This window comes from Choloepus didactylus, chromosome 21, assembly GCF_015220235.1.
Source record: "Choloepus didactylus isolate mChoDid1 chromosome 21, mChoDid1.pri, whole genome shotgun sequence".
NCBI lineage: Eukaryota > Metazoa > Chordata > Mammalia > Pilosa > Megalonychidae > Choloepus > Choloepus didactylus.
This window is the reverse complement of record NC_051327.1, coordinates 10,773,315-10,787,957: the sequence shown is the minus strand read 5'-3', so window position 1 is coordinate 10,787,957 and position 14,643 is coordinate 10,773,315. Positions and strand designations below refer to the sequence as shown.

General features: G+C 38.9%; 1 protein-coding gene across 3 annotated transcripts in view; it reads right to left on the bottom strand.

The window, feature by feature from the left end:
• TPST1 (tyrosylprotein sulfotransferase 1) overlaps positions 1–14,643 on the bottom strand; it is a 162,623-nt gene that overhangs the window by 67,614 nt on the left and 80,366 nt on the right. For all 3 annotated transcript variants that reach the window (XM_037814971.1, XM_037814973.1, XM_037814972.1), the window contains exon 3: positions 6,670–6,868. In XM_037814971.1, the coding sequence (XP_037670899.1) occupies positions 6,670–6,868 (199 nt within the window). The remainder of the gene's footprint in view (positions 1–6,669; positions 6,869–14,643) is intronic.

Sequence of the window (14,643 nt, the reverse complement as noted above, 5' to 3'; positions counted from 1 at the left end):
TTTCTTCCTTTTTGATTCAGAAATTTAACCCAACCCACTCCCCAACTCACCTCATCTTCAAGTTCCTTCTTGTTGGCTACTGTGGGTTCTGCACCCTGGTACCTGCTTTTCCATTTGACCCCTTGCTCTTCCCCAATACTTTCTACTCCAGTTTTCATCTGGATGTTCCATTCATACTTGGTCTCTGGCTCACTCTTTAGGTTTAGCAGCCAGGTTGTTGAACTATTTTGTGGGTTTGATACATGCCCCCTGAGAATTCTGTTCCTCATATCTGCTTACTAGCCCACAGACACAACAAGTACAGATGAGCACAGCCTCATCCCTATCTCCACTCTAGATTCCTGCTCAGTTTAGTGCACAATTCCATCTGGCTCCAACATATCAAGGAACAAGTTTGGACAGTAAGTTCAGTTTTAGACCCAACGTTTGAGGTTCTTGAGAACATTCAGGTGCATCCAGCATATAGAAGGCAGCTGGAAGCAATGAGTCTATGGCTCAGGAAAGAGACACACTGGGAGTCAAGGATTTATGATCATCAGCAAATTGCTTGTAAATAAAGTCATGAGTGGGTGGCCTTGATCAAGGAGACCATAAAACAGAAGTCCTTAATCTGAGGGACTTCAGGGACATCTATAAATTCACTGAAATTGTGAGTAGAATTTTTAATGTATGTAATATCCATATTTCTAATGTGGGGATACATAGGTTTCATCAGATTCTCAAGAAGATCTGTAAGCCTAAAAATGTTAAGAACATAAGGGGGCATATGAATGTAAGGATGTAACCTAGAGGGAACTATTTACTGAAATGTGCTATAATTTGATGATTAGAGACTATGGTGGAACAGAGTGTGGAATATGTTAGCATTTCATTACCAATTACCATCTGAGTCACAGCATCCATGAAGCACATGATTTTCTACTCAAAATTGGGCAAAATGTCCCAAAAAGGTGCTGACTCAAGGCACCAATACTTCTACACTACCCAGAATTTTATGAAAACCAGCACTTTTTAAGGCCTGGAACTTTGGTTTCTATTCCCAGACAAAAGATAAATTTTCTCCCACTCCATAAATAGCGAACGATTTTCAAAGCCACCTCTTTCTCTGGAACCAATTTTCATGTCCCAGCTGACAACTGAAGATCACTTTTTAAGCATTACTTTATGAAACCTCATAATCACTAATCCTGGATATATTAGCATCTGAACTTTTACAGGCAAGAAAACTTTGAAGATACATAGGATCTGGTTTTCAAGAAGGCCTATGAAATCCAATCCCATGTAACAAGAATATCAGCTTGTACGCATTATCACAAGGAGCTAAAAATACAATTATATTTCAAACTTTATCTTTTCTTCCTCAAAATTATTTGTCACTTTAGAGACAGATGGAGATAAAGAAAAAGGTTTATTTTTTCCTGTTTGCATTTTGAAACCCTTTCAAAAGCCACAAGCGTGTATGAAACAAATTCTCTAGTCACATGGATTCAAACCACAGCATTCTTCCCAACCTACCACTCAACAAAGCCAAGAATAATTTAGCCAAGCCACCTTGCATGCAGGAAAACTATAATGTCTACAGCCCCGGAAACCTCAAAATATCATTTGTACATGTATCTTGGTTTATGAAAACCCTTTCAGTATTGTGCAGTTACTGAGCGATTACCAAGAACTAGATTATAGAAGTGGCATGCTAGACTGAGATAGGCCTCATCTTTATGCGGAATGTATTCGTGAAACCTTAATACATATAAAAAGTTTTAAACTTTTCATGAAAGAATATATACAAATTACTAATAACTAGAAAATGTTTGATTACATGAAAATTGATTAAATCTATTAAAAATTATCAAAAATCTAAAAGAAAGTCACCTGCATTGTGCTGGTGAGCCCAGTCACGTGCTCCACTGGGAAGCTAATACAGGTAGTTCAAGGTTTTTTAAAAAACAATTTACCAACATATATCAAAGCAACTTAAAAAATCTCAGCTACTTTGACCTGGTTTAATTTTACTTCCATTAATCTAGCCTTAAAACAAAACAAAGCAAAACATTAATAACCATTAATGATAATGTCGTATGTGCAAAGATGTTCACTGCAGCACAATTTGTTATAATAAAAATTGTAAACAACAAAAGAAAAATGGTAAAATGAATTTTAGAACACCTACTAGAGAAATAGATTTTATTTGTTCATTCATTCATTCATTCATTCATTCACTACCATGTTTTGGAAAGGATTTAAGGTGGCTCATATTAGGATATCTCACATTAAACATGAAAAACTAGTTTAAAAGAATGTGCAAAAATGGGAAAATGCTCATAAACATTAAGAGGAAAGGGTCAGATGCAAAATTGCGTGAGTATAAAGGTAAGATGATAAGATACTACAAGATACATAATCTTACCTTTGTTAAACAACAAGCAGAAAAAGGCAAAATACATCAAAATAGTAAGAATATGTGTCTGGGTGGTATCATTATAAGTGATTTTTATTCTTATTTTTTTAATTTTATAAGTTTTATACAATGAACTTGCATATTTATAATAAAATGGTTATATATATGAAAAGTATGACATTAAAAAGTACAACATAAAAAATTCACCTTCATGTATGAAAGTTTACAAGAAGACAGATCTTCCTCTATAGCCACTGGTAAACTGAAAAATGGAAATGAAAGTAATACCTATGAGATAGGAATCAACATGGAAATTAACCTCAAGAAACAGAAATTTTTCAGTCACTTAAAGGAATTAACAGAAAGACATATAAAGAGATGATATATTACAAAATTGTGGTGAGGGGCAGATACTGACATAAACAAGGGAGTATGAGAGCAAGTCAAGGAATTTTAACCTTGAAATAAATAGCCTATCAGTAACCTTCTATTAACCTGGTTATCTTGGTTGAACTGTAGTTTCAAAATAGAGTATATCAGTCTAATTTGAAATAGACTCAACTGGTAAGGTATATATTCAGATTAGCTCTTTTGAGTTTTCACTCTTTCTGAAACAATATTCTGTAAAGATGTGAGCATAACTTATTAAAAGAAAAACTGTAATTTCACTTTAATAGTAACTTTCTCTCAATAGAGGGTTACTTTTGTGTACCTGTTTACTAATTCTTCCAATGTAGCCAATGATTACCTTTCAAATTTCAAGAAATCATGGCTCATCTAAACAAAGGTTTAAAAGTAAAGTAGCCATTAGAGTTAAAGAAAAATCAAACTAGAAGTAAATGAGATCACTAATAATTCTGATTATTTTGCAAATCTATAAGAATAAATCTCTGCAACAATAAGTACTATTCCTAGAAATTGAGAAAAATACATTAAACATCTGTTCCAACATTTCTTGGGAAGATCTAGAATTATCCTTAAAATGCAATGGAGGGTGGATTCTGGGAAGATGGTGGCATAGAAAGACGTGGAAGACTTAGTCTCCCCCAGAACAATTCATAAATGAACAAAAAACCAGTAAATAACCTGGAATGGTAGCGGGGAGACAAATGTGACAGTACACTCAACATCCACCAACATGAATTGGGAGGAATGCCCGAGATCACAGCATAAAATCTGTAAGTAAAATTGCGGACTCGCGCTGAGAGCCAAGAGCCTAGAGCCGGGAGCCCCTCCCTCATGGAAGCCGCGCCACGCACTTTCTCAGCCCAGCCCCAAGTGAGGTTTTAGTGATAACTGCTCAATACAGATAGCTAATCCTCAACAAGCAGACAGAAGCTTTTGGTGACGGCTGACCTTGGGAGAATCGGGGGAATTATTCTGCCTCTCGCTCTCTCACTGTGGAGAAAACCTCGGCTGCTCTCAGCCCACAAGGAGTTGCAGTGGAGGCGGCCTCACCCAATCGGCATTCTGAGGTGAGCTGAGAGCCCTGCGGCACAGCCAAGCAGCCCAGAGCTTCCCTAGAGGGACGGTGCACACTGATGACGTAGCACGGCATTTTCTCTCGGCTGAGGGAGGATCGCGGCTGGGAGGGGGGATCCGCTCAGAGAACCCAGAGGTGTTACGCCAAGTCCAGTGGTTTACGGGACACCAAGAGAGAGCTGCCCTTCCTCCCTGGCCACCCGTGCGCACCCCCCACATTCAGGGCAGGCGACCCCAGCGGCGCGCCCAGGCTGAGTTCTCCAACTGAACATACAAGAATCATTTCCCCACACTACTGACTGGAGGGATATAGGTGGCTCACAGACGCCATCTGCTGGTTACCTAGAGAAAGTGCACACCATCAAACTGTCTCTGAAAAATTAGATTGATATTGTTTTTTTTTCTGATACAATTTGAAAGAACCCTATCAAGCAAAACAAATGCCAAGAGGCCAAAAACAACAGAAAATCTTAATGCATATGATAAAACCAGATGATATGGAGAATCCAGCTCCAAACACACAAATCAAGATTTCGGAAGAAACGTTATTCCTCACAAAATTAATTAAAGAGGTATAATCAAAGAACGAAAACATGGCAAAGGGTTTAAAGGACATCAAGAGGACCATGGCCCAGGACATAAGTGCCATAAAAAAGACCCTAGAAGAGCATAAAGAAGACATTGCAAGAGTAAATAAAAAATAGAAGATCTTATGGAAATAAGAGAAACTGTTGGCCAAATTAAAAAGACTCTGGATACTCACAATTCAAGACTAGAGGAAGCTGAACAACATTTCAGTGTCCTAGAAATCCACAGAACAGAGGATGAAAGAACAAAAGAAAGAATGGAGAAAAAAATTGAAAAAATCGCAATGGATCTCAGGGATATGATAGATAAAATAAAACGTCCAAACTTAGGACTCACTGGTGTCCCAGAGGGGGAGGAGAGGGGTAAAGGTCTAGAAAGAGTATTCAAAGAAATTGTTGGGGAAAATTTCCCCAACCTTCTACACAATATAAACACACAAAGCATAAGTGCTCAGCGAACTCCAAATGGAATGAATCCAAGTGGGCCCACCCCAGGACATATTCTGATCAGGCCCTCAAATACTGGGGGGGGGGGGGGGGGGGGGGGTCCTGAGGGCAGCGGGAGGGGGGCAGTTCACCACATACAAAGGAAACAATATAAGACTGGGTTGTGACTGCTCGGTGGCCACTATGGAGGCGAGAAGGCTGTGGCATGACATATGTAAAATTCTGAGAGAGAAGACTTTCCAGCCAGAAATACTTTATCCAGCAAAACTCTCCTTCAAATTTGAGGGAGAGCTTAAATTTTTCGCAGACAAACAAATGCTGAGAGACTTTGCCAATAAAAGACCTGCCCTACTTCAGATTCTAAAGGAAGCCCTGCCAGCAGAGAGACAAAGAAAGGAGAAAGAGATATAGAGAATTTTAACAGACATATATGGTACCTTACATCCCAAATTACCAGGACACTCATTTTTCTCTAATGATCACAGATCTTTTCCCAGAAGGGACCATAAGCTGAGACATGAAACAAGCCTCAAGAAATTATAAAAAAAAAAAACAAAAAAACTGAATATACTCAAAGAGCATTCTCCAAACACAATGGAATACAAATAGAAGTCAATAATTTTTGAACTATAACTCCATTATTTACTTCCTACATGATAAAAAATACACAAACTCTAAGGACAAATCAATGGTTTTGAACTCAATGTAAAATATGTAATTTTAGACAACTATATAAAGGTGGGGGAATGAAGGAATATAGGAACATAGTTCATGTGCCCTATTGAAGTGAAGGTGGTATCAAAGAAAAACAAGATTGATAGGGATTTAAGAGGTTAGTTTTAAGCCCCACAGTAAACACAAAGAAATTATCAGAGAATATAACCATAGAGATGAAAAATAGAGTCTGGATTAAGAGAAATGGGGGAAGGGGCAATGGGGAGTTAAGAAATGAGTGTAGGGTTGCTGTTTGAGGTGAAGGGAAATTTCTAGTAATGGATGGTGGGAAAGAGCATAACACCATTCTAAATGTGATTAATCCCACTAACGGAAGGCTAGGAAAGGGGTGGAATGGGAAGATTTAGGCTGTATATATGTTTCCACAATTGAAAAAAGAAAAAAAAAAAAAGACAGTCTAACTAGACAACAATTGAATGCTAAGGATGAACTTGGATGGGATTGGAGGGTGGAGGACAGGTGGCTCGAAGGGACACAGTTTAGACATAAGGAAAAGGAAATAAAGAATGTAAGCATTGTATCATTGTTGAATCTCTTATACTTCTTAGCTGGGCTTAATGGAATTACATAAAAGAATGTTCTTGTTCATGGGGAGTACATACATGAATTATAGTGGATGTTCAAGGATGTGTGCAGCTAACTCTCATATATTCAGAAGACAGAGAAATATATGATGGATGATAGATAGGGAGGGAAAGAAATAGTGATGTGACAGCATGTTAAAGTTGGTGGATTAAGCTATTGGGGGAGGGGGGTCAGGGTATGATGGAATTCTGTGTATGGGGCTAGTATTGTTTTTGCAACTATTCATGTAACTTTGAATTTATTTCAAAATAAAATTTTAAAAAAATGCAATGCAAGGTTTCTGGTGATAAAGCGTTTTATGCACAGAATTTTTCTAATTTAAAATAATTTTCTGATCATAAAAAGCAGGAAACAATATAAGAAAAAACTTTTCAAGACCCAAATTGCAGGGTTCAGGATCCTGTTTCCTCAGTTCACTTTAAAAATTTCACTTACCCTTCTAGTGTTTTCAAGGATTTTGGGATCAGGTTTTCCATAGTTAGGTGGATTGGCATATGGGTCATATCCAAGTTTAGCAAGCATGGGTGCAATCACCGCCATGTCTTGTAAAACATCTGCAGGTATCTTCCCAACCCATTTTGACAGGGCTCCCACATTGACTGGCTTGATGACTTGGTCTGTAGATCTCTCCACTCTGAAAACAATATGAGTAAATATTTATTTAGAATATTAAAAAGTGTAAAAAAATCACTAGAAATTATTTTTGGCAACTTAAAAAATGACAAGTATCTAGATTATAAAGCAATTCAGAAAGTAGCAATAAACAGGCTTATTTACCACTATTTACCAGATTTTTTTTTAATGTTGTCAGTTTGAGATTATTGACAACTTCAGATTTCTAGTAATAGGAAAAAGGATCTGCTGAAAACATCTGCACAAAGTGTTCACGTATCAATTTCAACAACCAAAAAAAATAACAAAGATAAGACTGTTTAGAAAAACAGCCAGCCAACTTATTTGAAATGCATAAAAAAAATTAAATAGATTGATGGACAACTGGAGGGATGGATGGATTGAGAGATATGTGATAAAGCAAATATAGCAAAATGTTAATTGTAGGATTGAGATGGTGAGTAATTCTTTCCATTCTGCATGTTTAAAATTTTTCATAATCAAATGTCATGGGGAAAACAGCCAGGCAATGCTGTTGAATTCATAAAAGGCCCTATTTTCTAAGGAGGGAAAAAGAGTGCTGCTTTATAATTTTCAATATTACAGTATTTCTCTGGCTAAATGTGTTCTACCTCTTGAGATTATACCCACTATATTTGACTAAATAACTAGTATCCTGAAGATAAAATACAACATGAACTGCCATTTGGAGCTAAACTGGGTATTAATTAACACATTCTGGCAAAGCCAGAAGCGCTAAGGAGAATTTTATATCCTAATACATAAGAGGTCATTTAAACTTAGTATTCCAATAAAAGGTAGAAACTTTCTTTATTCAAATATACGGCCTCTCACTAAAGATAATCATTACTGATGAGGAGTCTCTCAAAGGGGCTCCACTCTTAAAACAATAGACAAGCAAAGTAAGATTACTGCTTCCTCCCTGGGATTCTGTGAGGTCACCCTCTCTAGGTGTTTCTCTTGCCTCGATGGCCACAATCTTTTTTCCCTCTTAAGTATTTCCCCAAGACTCTACTTAACTCATTGCTGTCTTTACTCTCTCTCTCAGTGCCTTCATCTCCAATGTTCTCTGCTTGACATTCTTTACCTGTGTAAAGAATACATCCTGCTTTGTTCAGGACAGGTCCAATTTATACCTACTGCCCTGGCTTAGTTACTAACAGCACCTTCTGTTCACTCTCTTAAGTGTTCAGGTTTGTATGGTAAATTATCTGGTCACCCTACCCATCTGTCCTTATGGCCACCTCAAAATTATGATGGTCCAAAACTAGACCTATCATCTTCTGCTCAAAATCTACTCCTCTTAAGTACATCTTGTCTTGATAAATGGCACCATCACCTATCCACAAAGCAAAGTGAGGCCTTGGGTGGGATGGGGAGAAAGCAAGATCACTCCCAAGTTACCCAGGTCTTTAGGCTTTATCTTTAAGTAAGATGACCTCATCTCCATCCGTACTGCCACCACCTTGGTTTATTTCACCACCATTTCTCACTCAGACTATTTCAAAAGCTTCCTAACTTCAGGTGCATTTAAATAGTTCGTTCCCTTGTCCAACTATCTATCATCCCACTAGACTATACAGAGGATCTTTGCCTTATTAATCTCAATATCACCATCACATAGAACATTAATATAAAAGATGCTCAATAAATGTTGATTCAATAAATGATTCAATAAATAAAAGCTTTTCATAGAAAAAGAAAAACATACAAGATTAATTTATATAAATGGGCTCAAGAGAAGTCAAGAATTATGTCTTTATAAAAAGATGATATCTAATTAAAAGGTAAGATGAAACAACTGGAGAACACCCAAGTGCTAAACTGCATGATATTTACTGTGGGTGTAGTAAGAACTTTAGAGAATGGGAGTCATGTCTGCAGAGATAAACACCTCCAGGAAAAAAAAAGGCTTACAGTAAGTAAAGAATATTTTCTGTTCATCCTATGTCAGGCACTTAGCATATGATATCTAATTTAATCCTAAAAACAACCCGAAGTGGGGGGAGGCCCTTGGGGTTCTCCCCATGCTGGCCCCGGCACATGATGCACAACCATCGGGACAGAGGTCGCAGCTCTAGTGGCATCATCAGGCTCTCCTGGCCAGTCAACTTCCTCCAGGAAGCCTTCCTGGATTGAAGGAGATGAAGTAAAATCAATGGGGATGTAAGGGACGGGTATGGAACTGTTGTTGTGGTGGTTGTCTTTCCTTTTTATTTTTTTTATTATTCTTTAGTTTTTTTTTCCTCTTCTTCTTTCTTTGCAGAAGAAATGGAAATGCTCTCATACAGATTATATTGGTGAATCCATAATAACTATGTGATTATACTTAGGATGGATTGTATGGTGTTTGAATAAAACTGTTTAAAAAATGAACAGAAAGATACAAGTGCTGGAGAAGATACGGAAAGACAGAAATACCTATTCACTGTTGGAAGTAGAACCGTGCAGCCCCTCTGTAGGGCAGTAGTGGTTCCTCAAGAGGCTGGGTATAGGGCTGCCATATGAACCTGCAATGCCATTATGTGATGTATACTTGGAAAAACTGAAAACAGGGAAATGAATACACATTTGCACACTGATGTTTATGGAGGCATTATTCACTATTGTAACAGATAGGGGTGGCCTAAAGGTACACTGATGGATGAACGGAGGGGCAAACTGTGGTATATACATACAAGGGAATATTGAGCAGCTGCATGAAGGACTGAAGTCATGAGGCATGCAACTAGGTGAATGAATCTTGAGGACATGATGTTCAGTGAAATAAGCCAAAAATGAAGGGAAAAACATTATAAGGCCTCACTAATATAAACTAACCTAATGAGCAAACACTGAGTATTGAATTCGAGAGCACAGGTTATCTGGGGATAGAATGGGGGCAGAGATTGGGCAATCGACGATGAAGGAGAACAGAATGTTCAATAAGGCTTATTGTAAACATTCCTAGATTGTAATCTCTGACAGCAGTCACACCTATTCCTGAGTTTTAACTGTTATTTCCAAATTCTGAGATGCTGAGCTCTTTGTGTATAACCTGGTAGCTCCCTGGAAATTTGGGTATCTGTGTAACACCTGAAACTCAGAGTTAGAGTTCTGCAGCTCTGAAATTCAGCATTACTCCATATAGAAACTGGTAAAGATGGTGAAAAAAGATCAGACTACAATTACAGATAGAAATGAAACAGACTTGATTAGGACTAACATAAATTAGAATACAGGGTAAAGGATGATATTGACTGTATTTTAAAACTTTAATTAGAGATATGAATGAAGTTGATCTGGTTAAAACTAAGGTAAATCAGAATACACAGTAAAGGATGATACTGTCTGTATTGAAAACTTGACCTTCAATGTGAGACCAAAGGAAGAGATGTTTATTTTGTCCAAAATCTCAATTTTCTGCAGCACATAATCTAACTTAACCTGTGTAACCAGTTCATTTAAACAACCTAAACACATGGAGCCTAGAATGGGGAATGAGATCTTGTAATTCTTTATACTTAATGTAATACCCTGATACATTCCAGAGTATGTTGTGCAGAAAATAAAAAGTATTTACAAGGTTCCTTGAGGGACGGGAGAAAAAATATGGAACTATTAAACTTCCCCACCTGGGACACTTTTGATACTCTCTCAAGCATTAGGGACTCCCAATTTAATAAGCCAAGCACTTAATCTTGAGGCTTGCTCTTATGAAACTTATTTCTCTAATTGTGAAGCTCAGCCCACCTATAACTAGGCCTAAGAGTCACTTCCAGAGAACCTCTTTTGTTGCTCAGATGTGGCCTCACTCGCTCTAAGCCCAACTCTGCAAATAAACTCATTACCCTCCTCCATACATGGAACACGACTTCCAGGGGTGTATGTCTTCCCAGCAACATGGGACGTAACTCCCAGGGATGAGCCCGGCCCTGGCATCAGAGGATTGACAATGCCCTCCTGACCAATAGGGGGAAAGAAATGTAACAAAATAAGGTTCCAGTGGTTAAAAGATTTCAAATAGAATTGAGAGGCTATTCTGGAGGTTATGCTTATGCAAGCTTCAGCTAGAAATTGCAGGTTGCCACAGGATGCCAAGCCCCAACCAACAGTATTCCAGAAGACCCAGGGCTCTAGCTGAGATTCTATAAAAGTTTCACTCATTACATCTATTTATCAGAAACTTAAAACTTCCAGATTATTCCTATGCCAGAGAAGCCCTGAAATCCAGAGGTCCCAGTCTCTCCAAGAACATCAGCCACTTGCATCTGCCTACCCATACTATTGATACCCCTTTCAACATGAAGAAGGTGGAATGGTTACTGCCCAAATATCCCTGAAGATTGAGAGAATGATCAAATGAGTGGGGGAGTTGTAACAAAGAAAGGATTTAACAAATGATTATGACTACTGAATCACTATACAGATATTCCTTTTTAGTCTCTAATATATTAGAACAGCTACAAGGAAATACCTGAAATTGTGGAACTGTAACCCATACCATACTTCAAAATTTGCTCTATAACTACTTGTTAAACTGTATCTTTAAATTTGTCATTCTTCTTCACATATATATCGCAATAAATGTGTTTAAAAAAATAGACACTAACAAAAAGTGAAAAGACAACTTATAGATCAGGAGAAAATAGCTGCAAATTACGTATCTGATATGGATTTAATATCCAGAATATAGAAAGAACTCCTAGAATTCAACAATATAAAGACACAACCCAATTTAAAAATGGGCAAAGGACTTAATATAGACATTTCTTTGAAGAAGATATATAAATGGCCAATAAGCATATGAAAAGATGCTCAACAACATCAGCCATCAGGAAAATCAAATCAAAACTATAATGAGACACCATTTCACACCCACTAGGATGGCTATTATTATAAATTGGAAAATAACAAGAGTTGGTCAGGATGTGGGCAGCTACTATGGAAAACAGTTTGGCAAAAAACTTATACATAGAATTACCAAAGGACATGGCAATGTCACTTTTAGGTATATATCCCAAAGAATTGAAAGTAGGGACTCAAACAGAAACCTGCAAGCCAACGTTCAGGGCAGCATTTGTTCATAGCACAATAACTAAAAGGTGGAAGAAACTTAAGTGTCTGCCATTGGATAAATGGATTAAAAAAGGGTGGCATATATATATATAAAGGAATATTATTTAGCCATAAAAAGGAATGAAGTGCTGATTTATGCTACAACATGGATGAATGTGGAAAACATAATGCTGAGTAAAATAAGCCAGGCACCAAAGGACAAATATTGTATGCTTTCTCTTAAATATAATATCTAGAATAAGCAAATTCATAGAGATAGAAAATAGGGGTTACCAAGGGCTGAGGGGAAGGGGAATGAGGAGTTACTGTTTAATGGGTACAGAGTTTCTGTTTGGGGAGATGAAAACATTTTGAGAATGGATGGTAGCACAACACTGTAAACGAAATTAATGCCACTGAATTGTACACTTAAAATGGTTAAAGTGGTAAATTTTACTACAGATATAATACCACAATAAAAAATAAATTTTAAAAAGTTCTTAACAACAAAATAACAGTTACATTAAAACTTAAAAGGAAGCAGCAGCAGCAGCAAAGGTTGGCAAACAGTGGTCCAAATCCAGCCTGCTGTCTATTTTTGTAAATAAAGTTTTATTGGAACACAGCCATGCCCATTTGTTTCTATACTATCTATGGAAGCTTTTGCTCTTCAATGGCAGAGTTGAATAGTTGCAACGGAAAACACACGGCACACAAATTTGAAAATATTTACTATCTGGCCCTTTATAATAGAAGGGTGCCAATCCCTCTTCAAAAAAATATGGTTACTTCAATGAACGGACCTGGTCCAAAGAGCCTGATTTTCTTTTCTAAACAACAGCCTGCAGGCTGCATGAAGCTAATCATACCTTCTCTACTCTTTCAGGCATTCAGTCATTCCAGAAGTTAACCAATACTTGGGCCTGAAATATACTAGGTATGAACTGGTTATCATTCCAGCACCCTCTAGCCTCAGTGGGAGATGGAAACATAACATCTGACCAGACTGGTATCTTTCAACAGCCAGAGCCCAGACACAGGTCTGCAAGGCAAGACACCTGTGAATCAGCAATTTTCCCCCAGTCAGCAACTGTCCAGGGTCCTTTCCCTCTGCAGCGTTCTCTGTGGCAGGCACCCCTCCTGGAGGAATGGGGGCAATGCCCAAGTCTTGAATGACTGAGTTGAATTTCCAAGACTATCATTATAATCTTGGATCTTCATGAGTCTCAGTTAAACACTACAGCCAGGCTGGCTGCCAAACTGCAGGTGTGAATTATACACAGAAATTGCTACAGGAAATCAAATCCTCCAGATTAAAGCATCAGGGCTGGAGTGGACATGTAAAAAGAAATAGGTCAAAGAGTACATAAGCCAGGGAGGCGGGGCAAGATGGCAGACTGGTGAGCTGTAAGTTTTAGTTACTCCTCCAGGAAAGTAGGTAAAAAGCCAGGAACTGCGTGGACTGGACACCACAGAGCAATCTGACTTTGGGCATACTTCATACAACACTCATGAAAATGTCGAACTGCTGAGATCAGCGAAATCTGTAAGTTTTTGCGGCCAGGGGACCCGCGCCCCTCCCTGCCAGGCTCAGTCCCGGGGGAGGAGGGGCTGTCAGCTCCGGGAAGGAGAAGGGAGAACTGCAGTGGTAGCCCTTCTCAGAAACTCATTCTACTGATTCATACACCAACCACAGATAGACTGAGACCAGACACCAGAGAATCTGAGAGCTGCCAGCCCAGCAGAGAGGAGACAGGCATAGAAAAAAAAAAATAACGCGAAAAACTCCAATAAAAGCAGAGGATTTTTGGAGTTCTGGTGAACACAGAAAGGGGAAGGGCGGAGCTCAGGCCTTGAGGCGCATATGCAAATCCCGAAGAAAAGCTGATCTCTCTGCCCTGTGGACCTTTCCTTAATGGCCCTGGTTGCTTTGTCTATTAGCATTTCAATAACCCATTAGATCTCTGAGGAAGGCCTTTTCTTTTTTTTTTTTTTTTTAATCCTTTTTTCTTTTTCTAAAACAATTACTCTAAGAAGCCCAATACAGAAAGCTTCAAAGAATTGCAATTTGGGCACGTCAAGTCAAGAGCAGAACTAAGAGAGCTCTGAGACAAAAGGCAATAATCCAGTGGCTGAGAAAATTCACTAAACACCACAACTTCCCAAGAAAAGGGGGGTGTCCGCTCACAGCCACCATCCTGGTGGACAGGAAACACTCCTGCCCATCGCCAGCCCCATAGCCCAGAGCTGCCCCAGACAACCCAGTGTGACGGAAGTGCTTCAAATAACAGGCACACACCACAAAACTGGGCGTGGACATTAGCCTTCCCTGCAACCTCAGCTGATTGTCCCAGAGCTGGGAAGGTGGAGCAGTGTGAATTAACAAAGCCCCATTCAGCCATCATTTGAGCAGACTGGGAGCCTCCCTACACAGCCCAGAAGCCCAGAACTGCCCTGGGGGGACGGCACTCACCTGTGACATAGCACAGTCATCCCTCAACAGAGGACCCGGGGTGCACAGCCTGGAAGAGGGGCCCACTTGCAAGTCTCAGGAGCCATACGCCAATACCAAAGACTTGTGGGTCAGTGGCAGAGACAAACTGTGGCAGGACTGAACTGAAGGATTAGACTATTGCAGCAGCTTTAAAACTCTAGGATCATCAGGGAGATTTGATTGTTAGGGCCACCACCCCTCCCCGACTGCCCAGAAACACGCCCCACATACAGGGGAGGCAACAC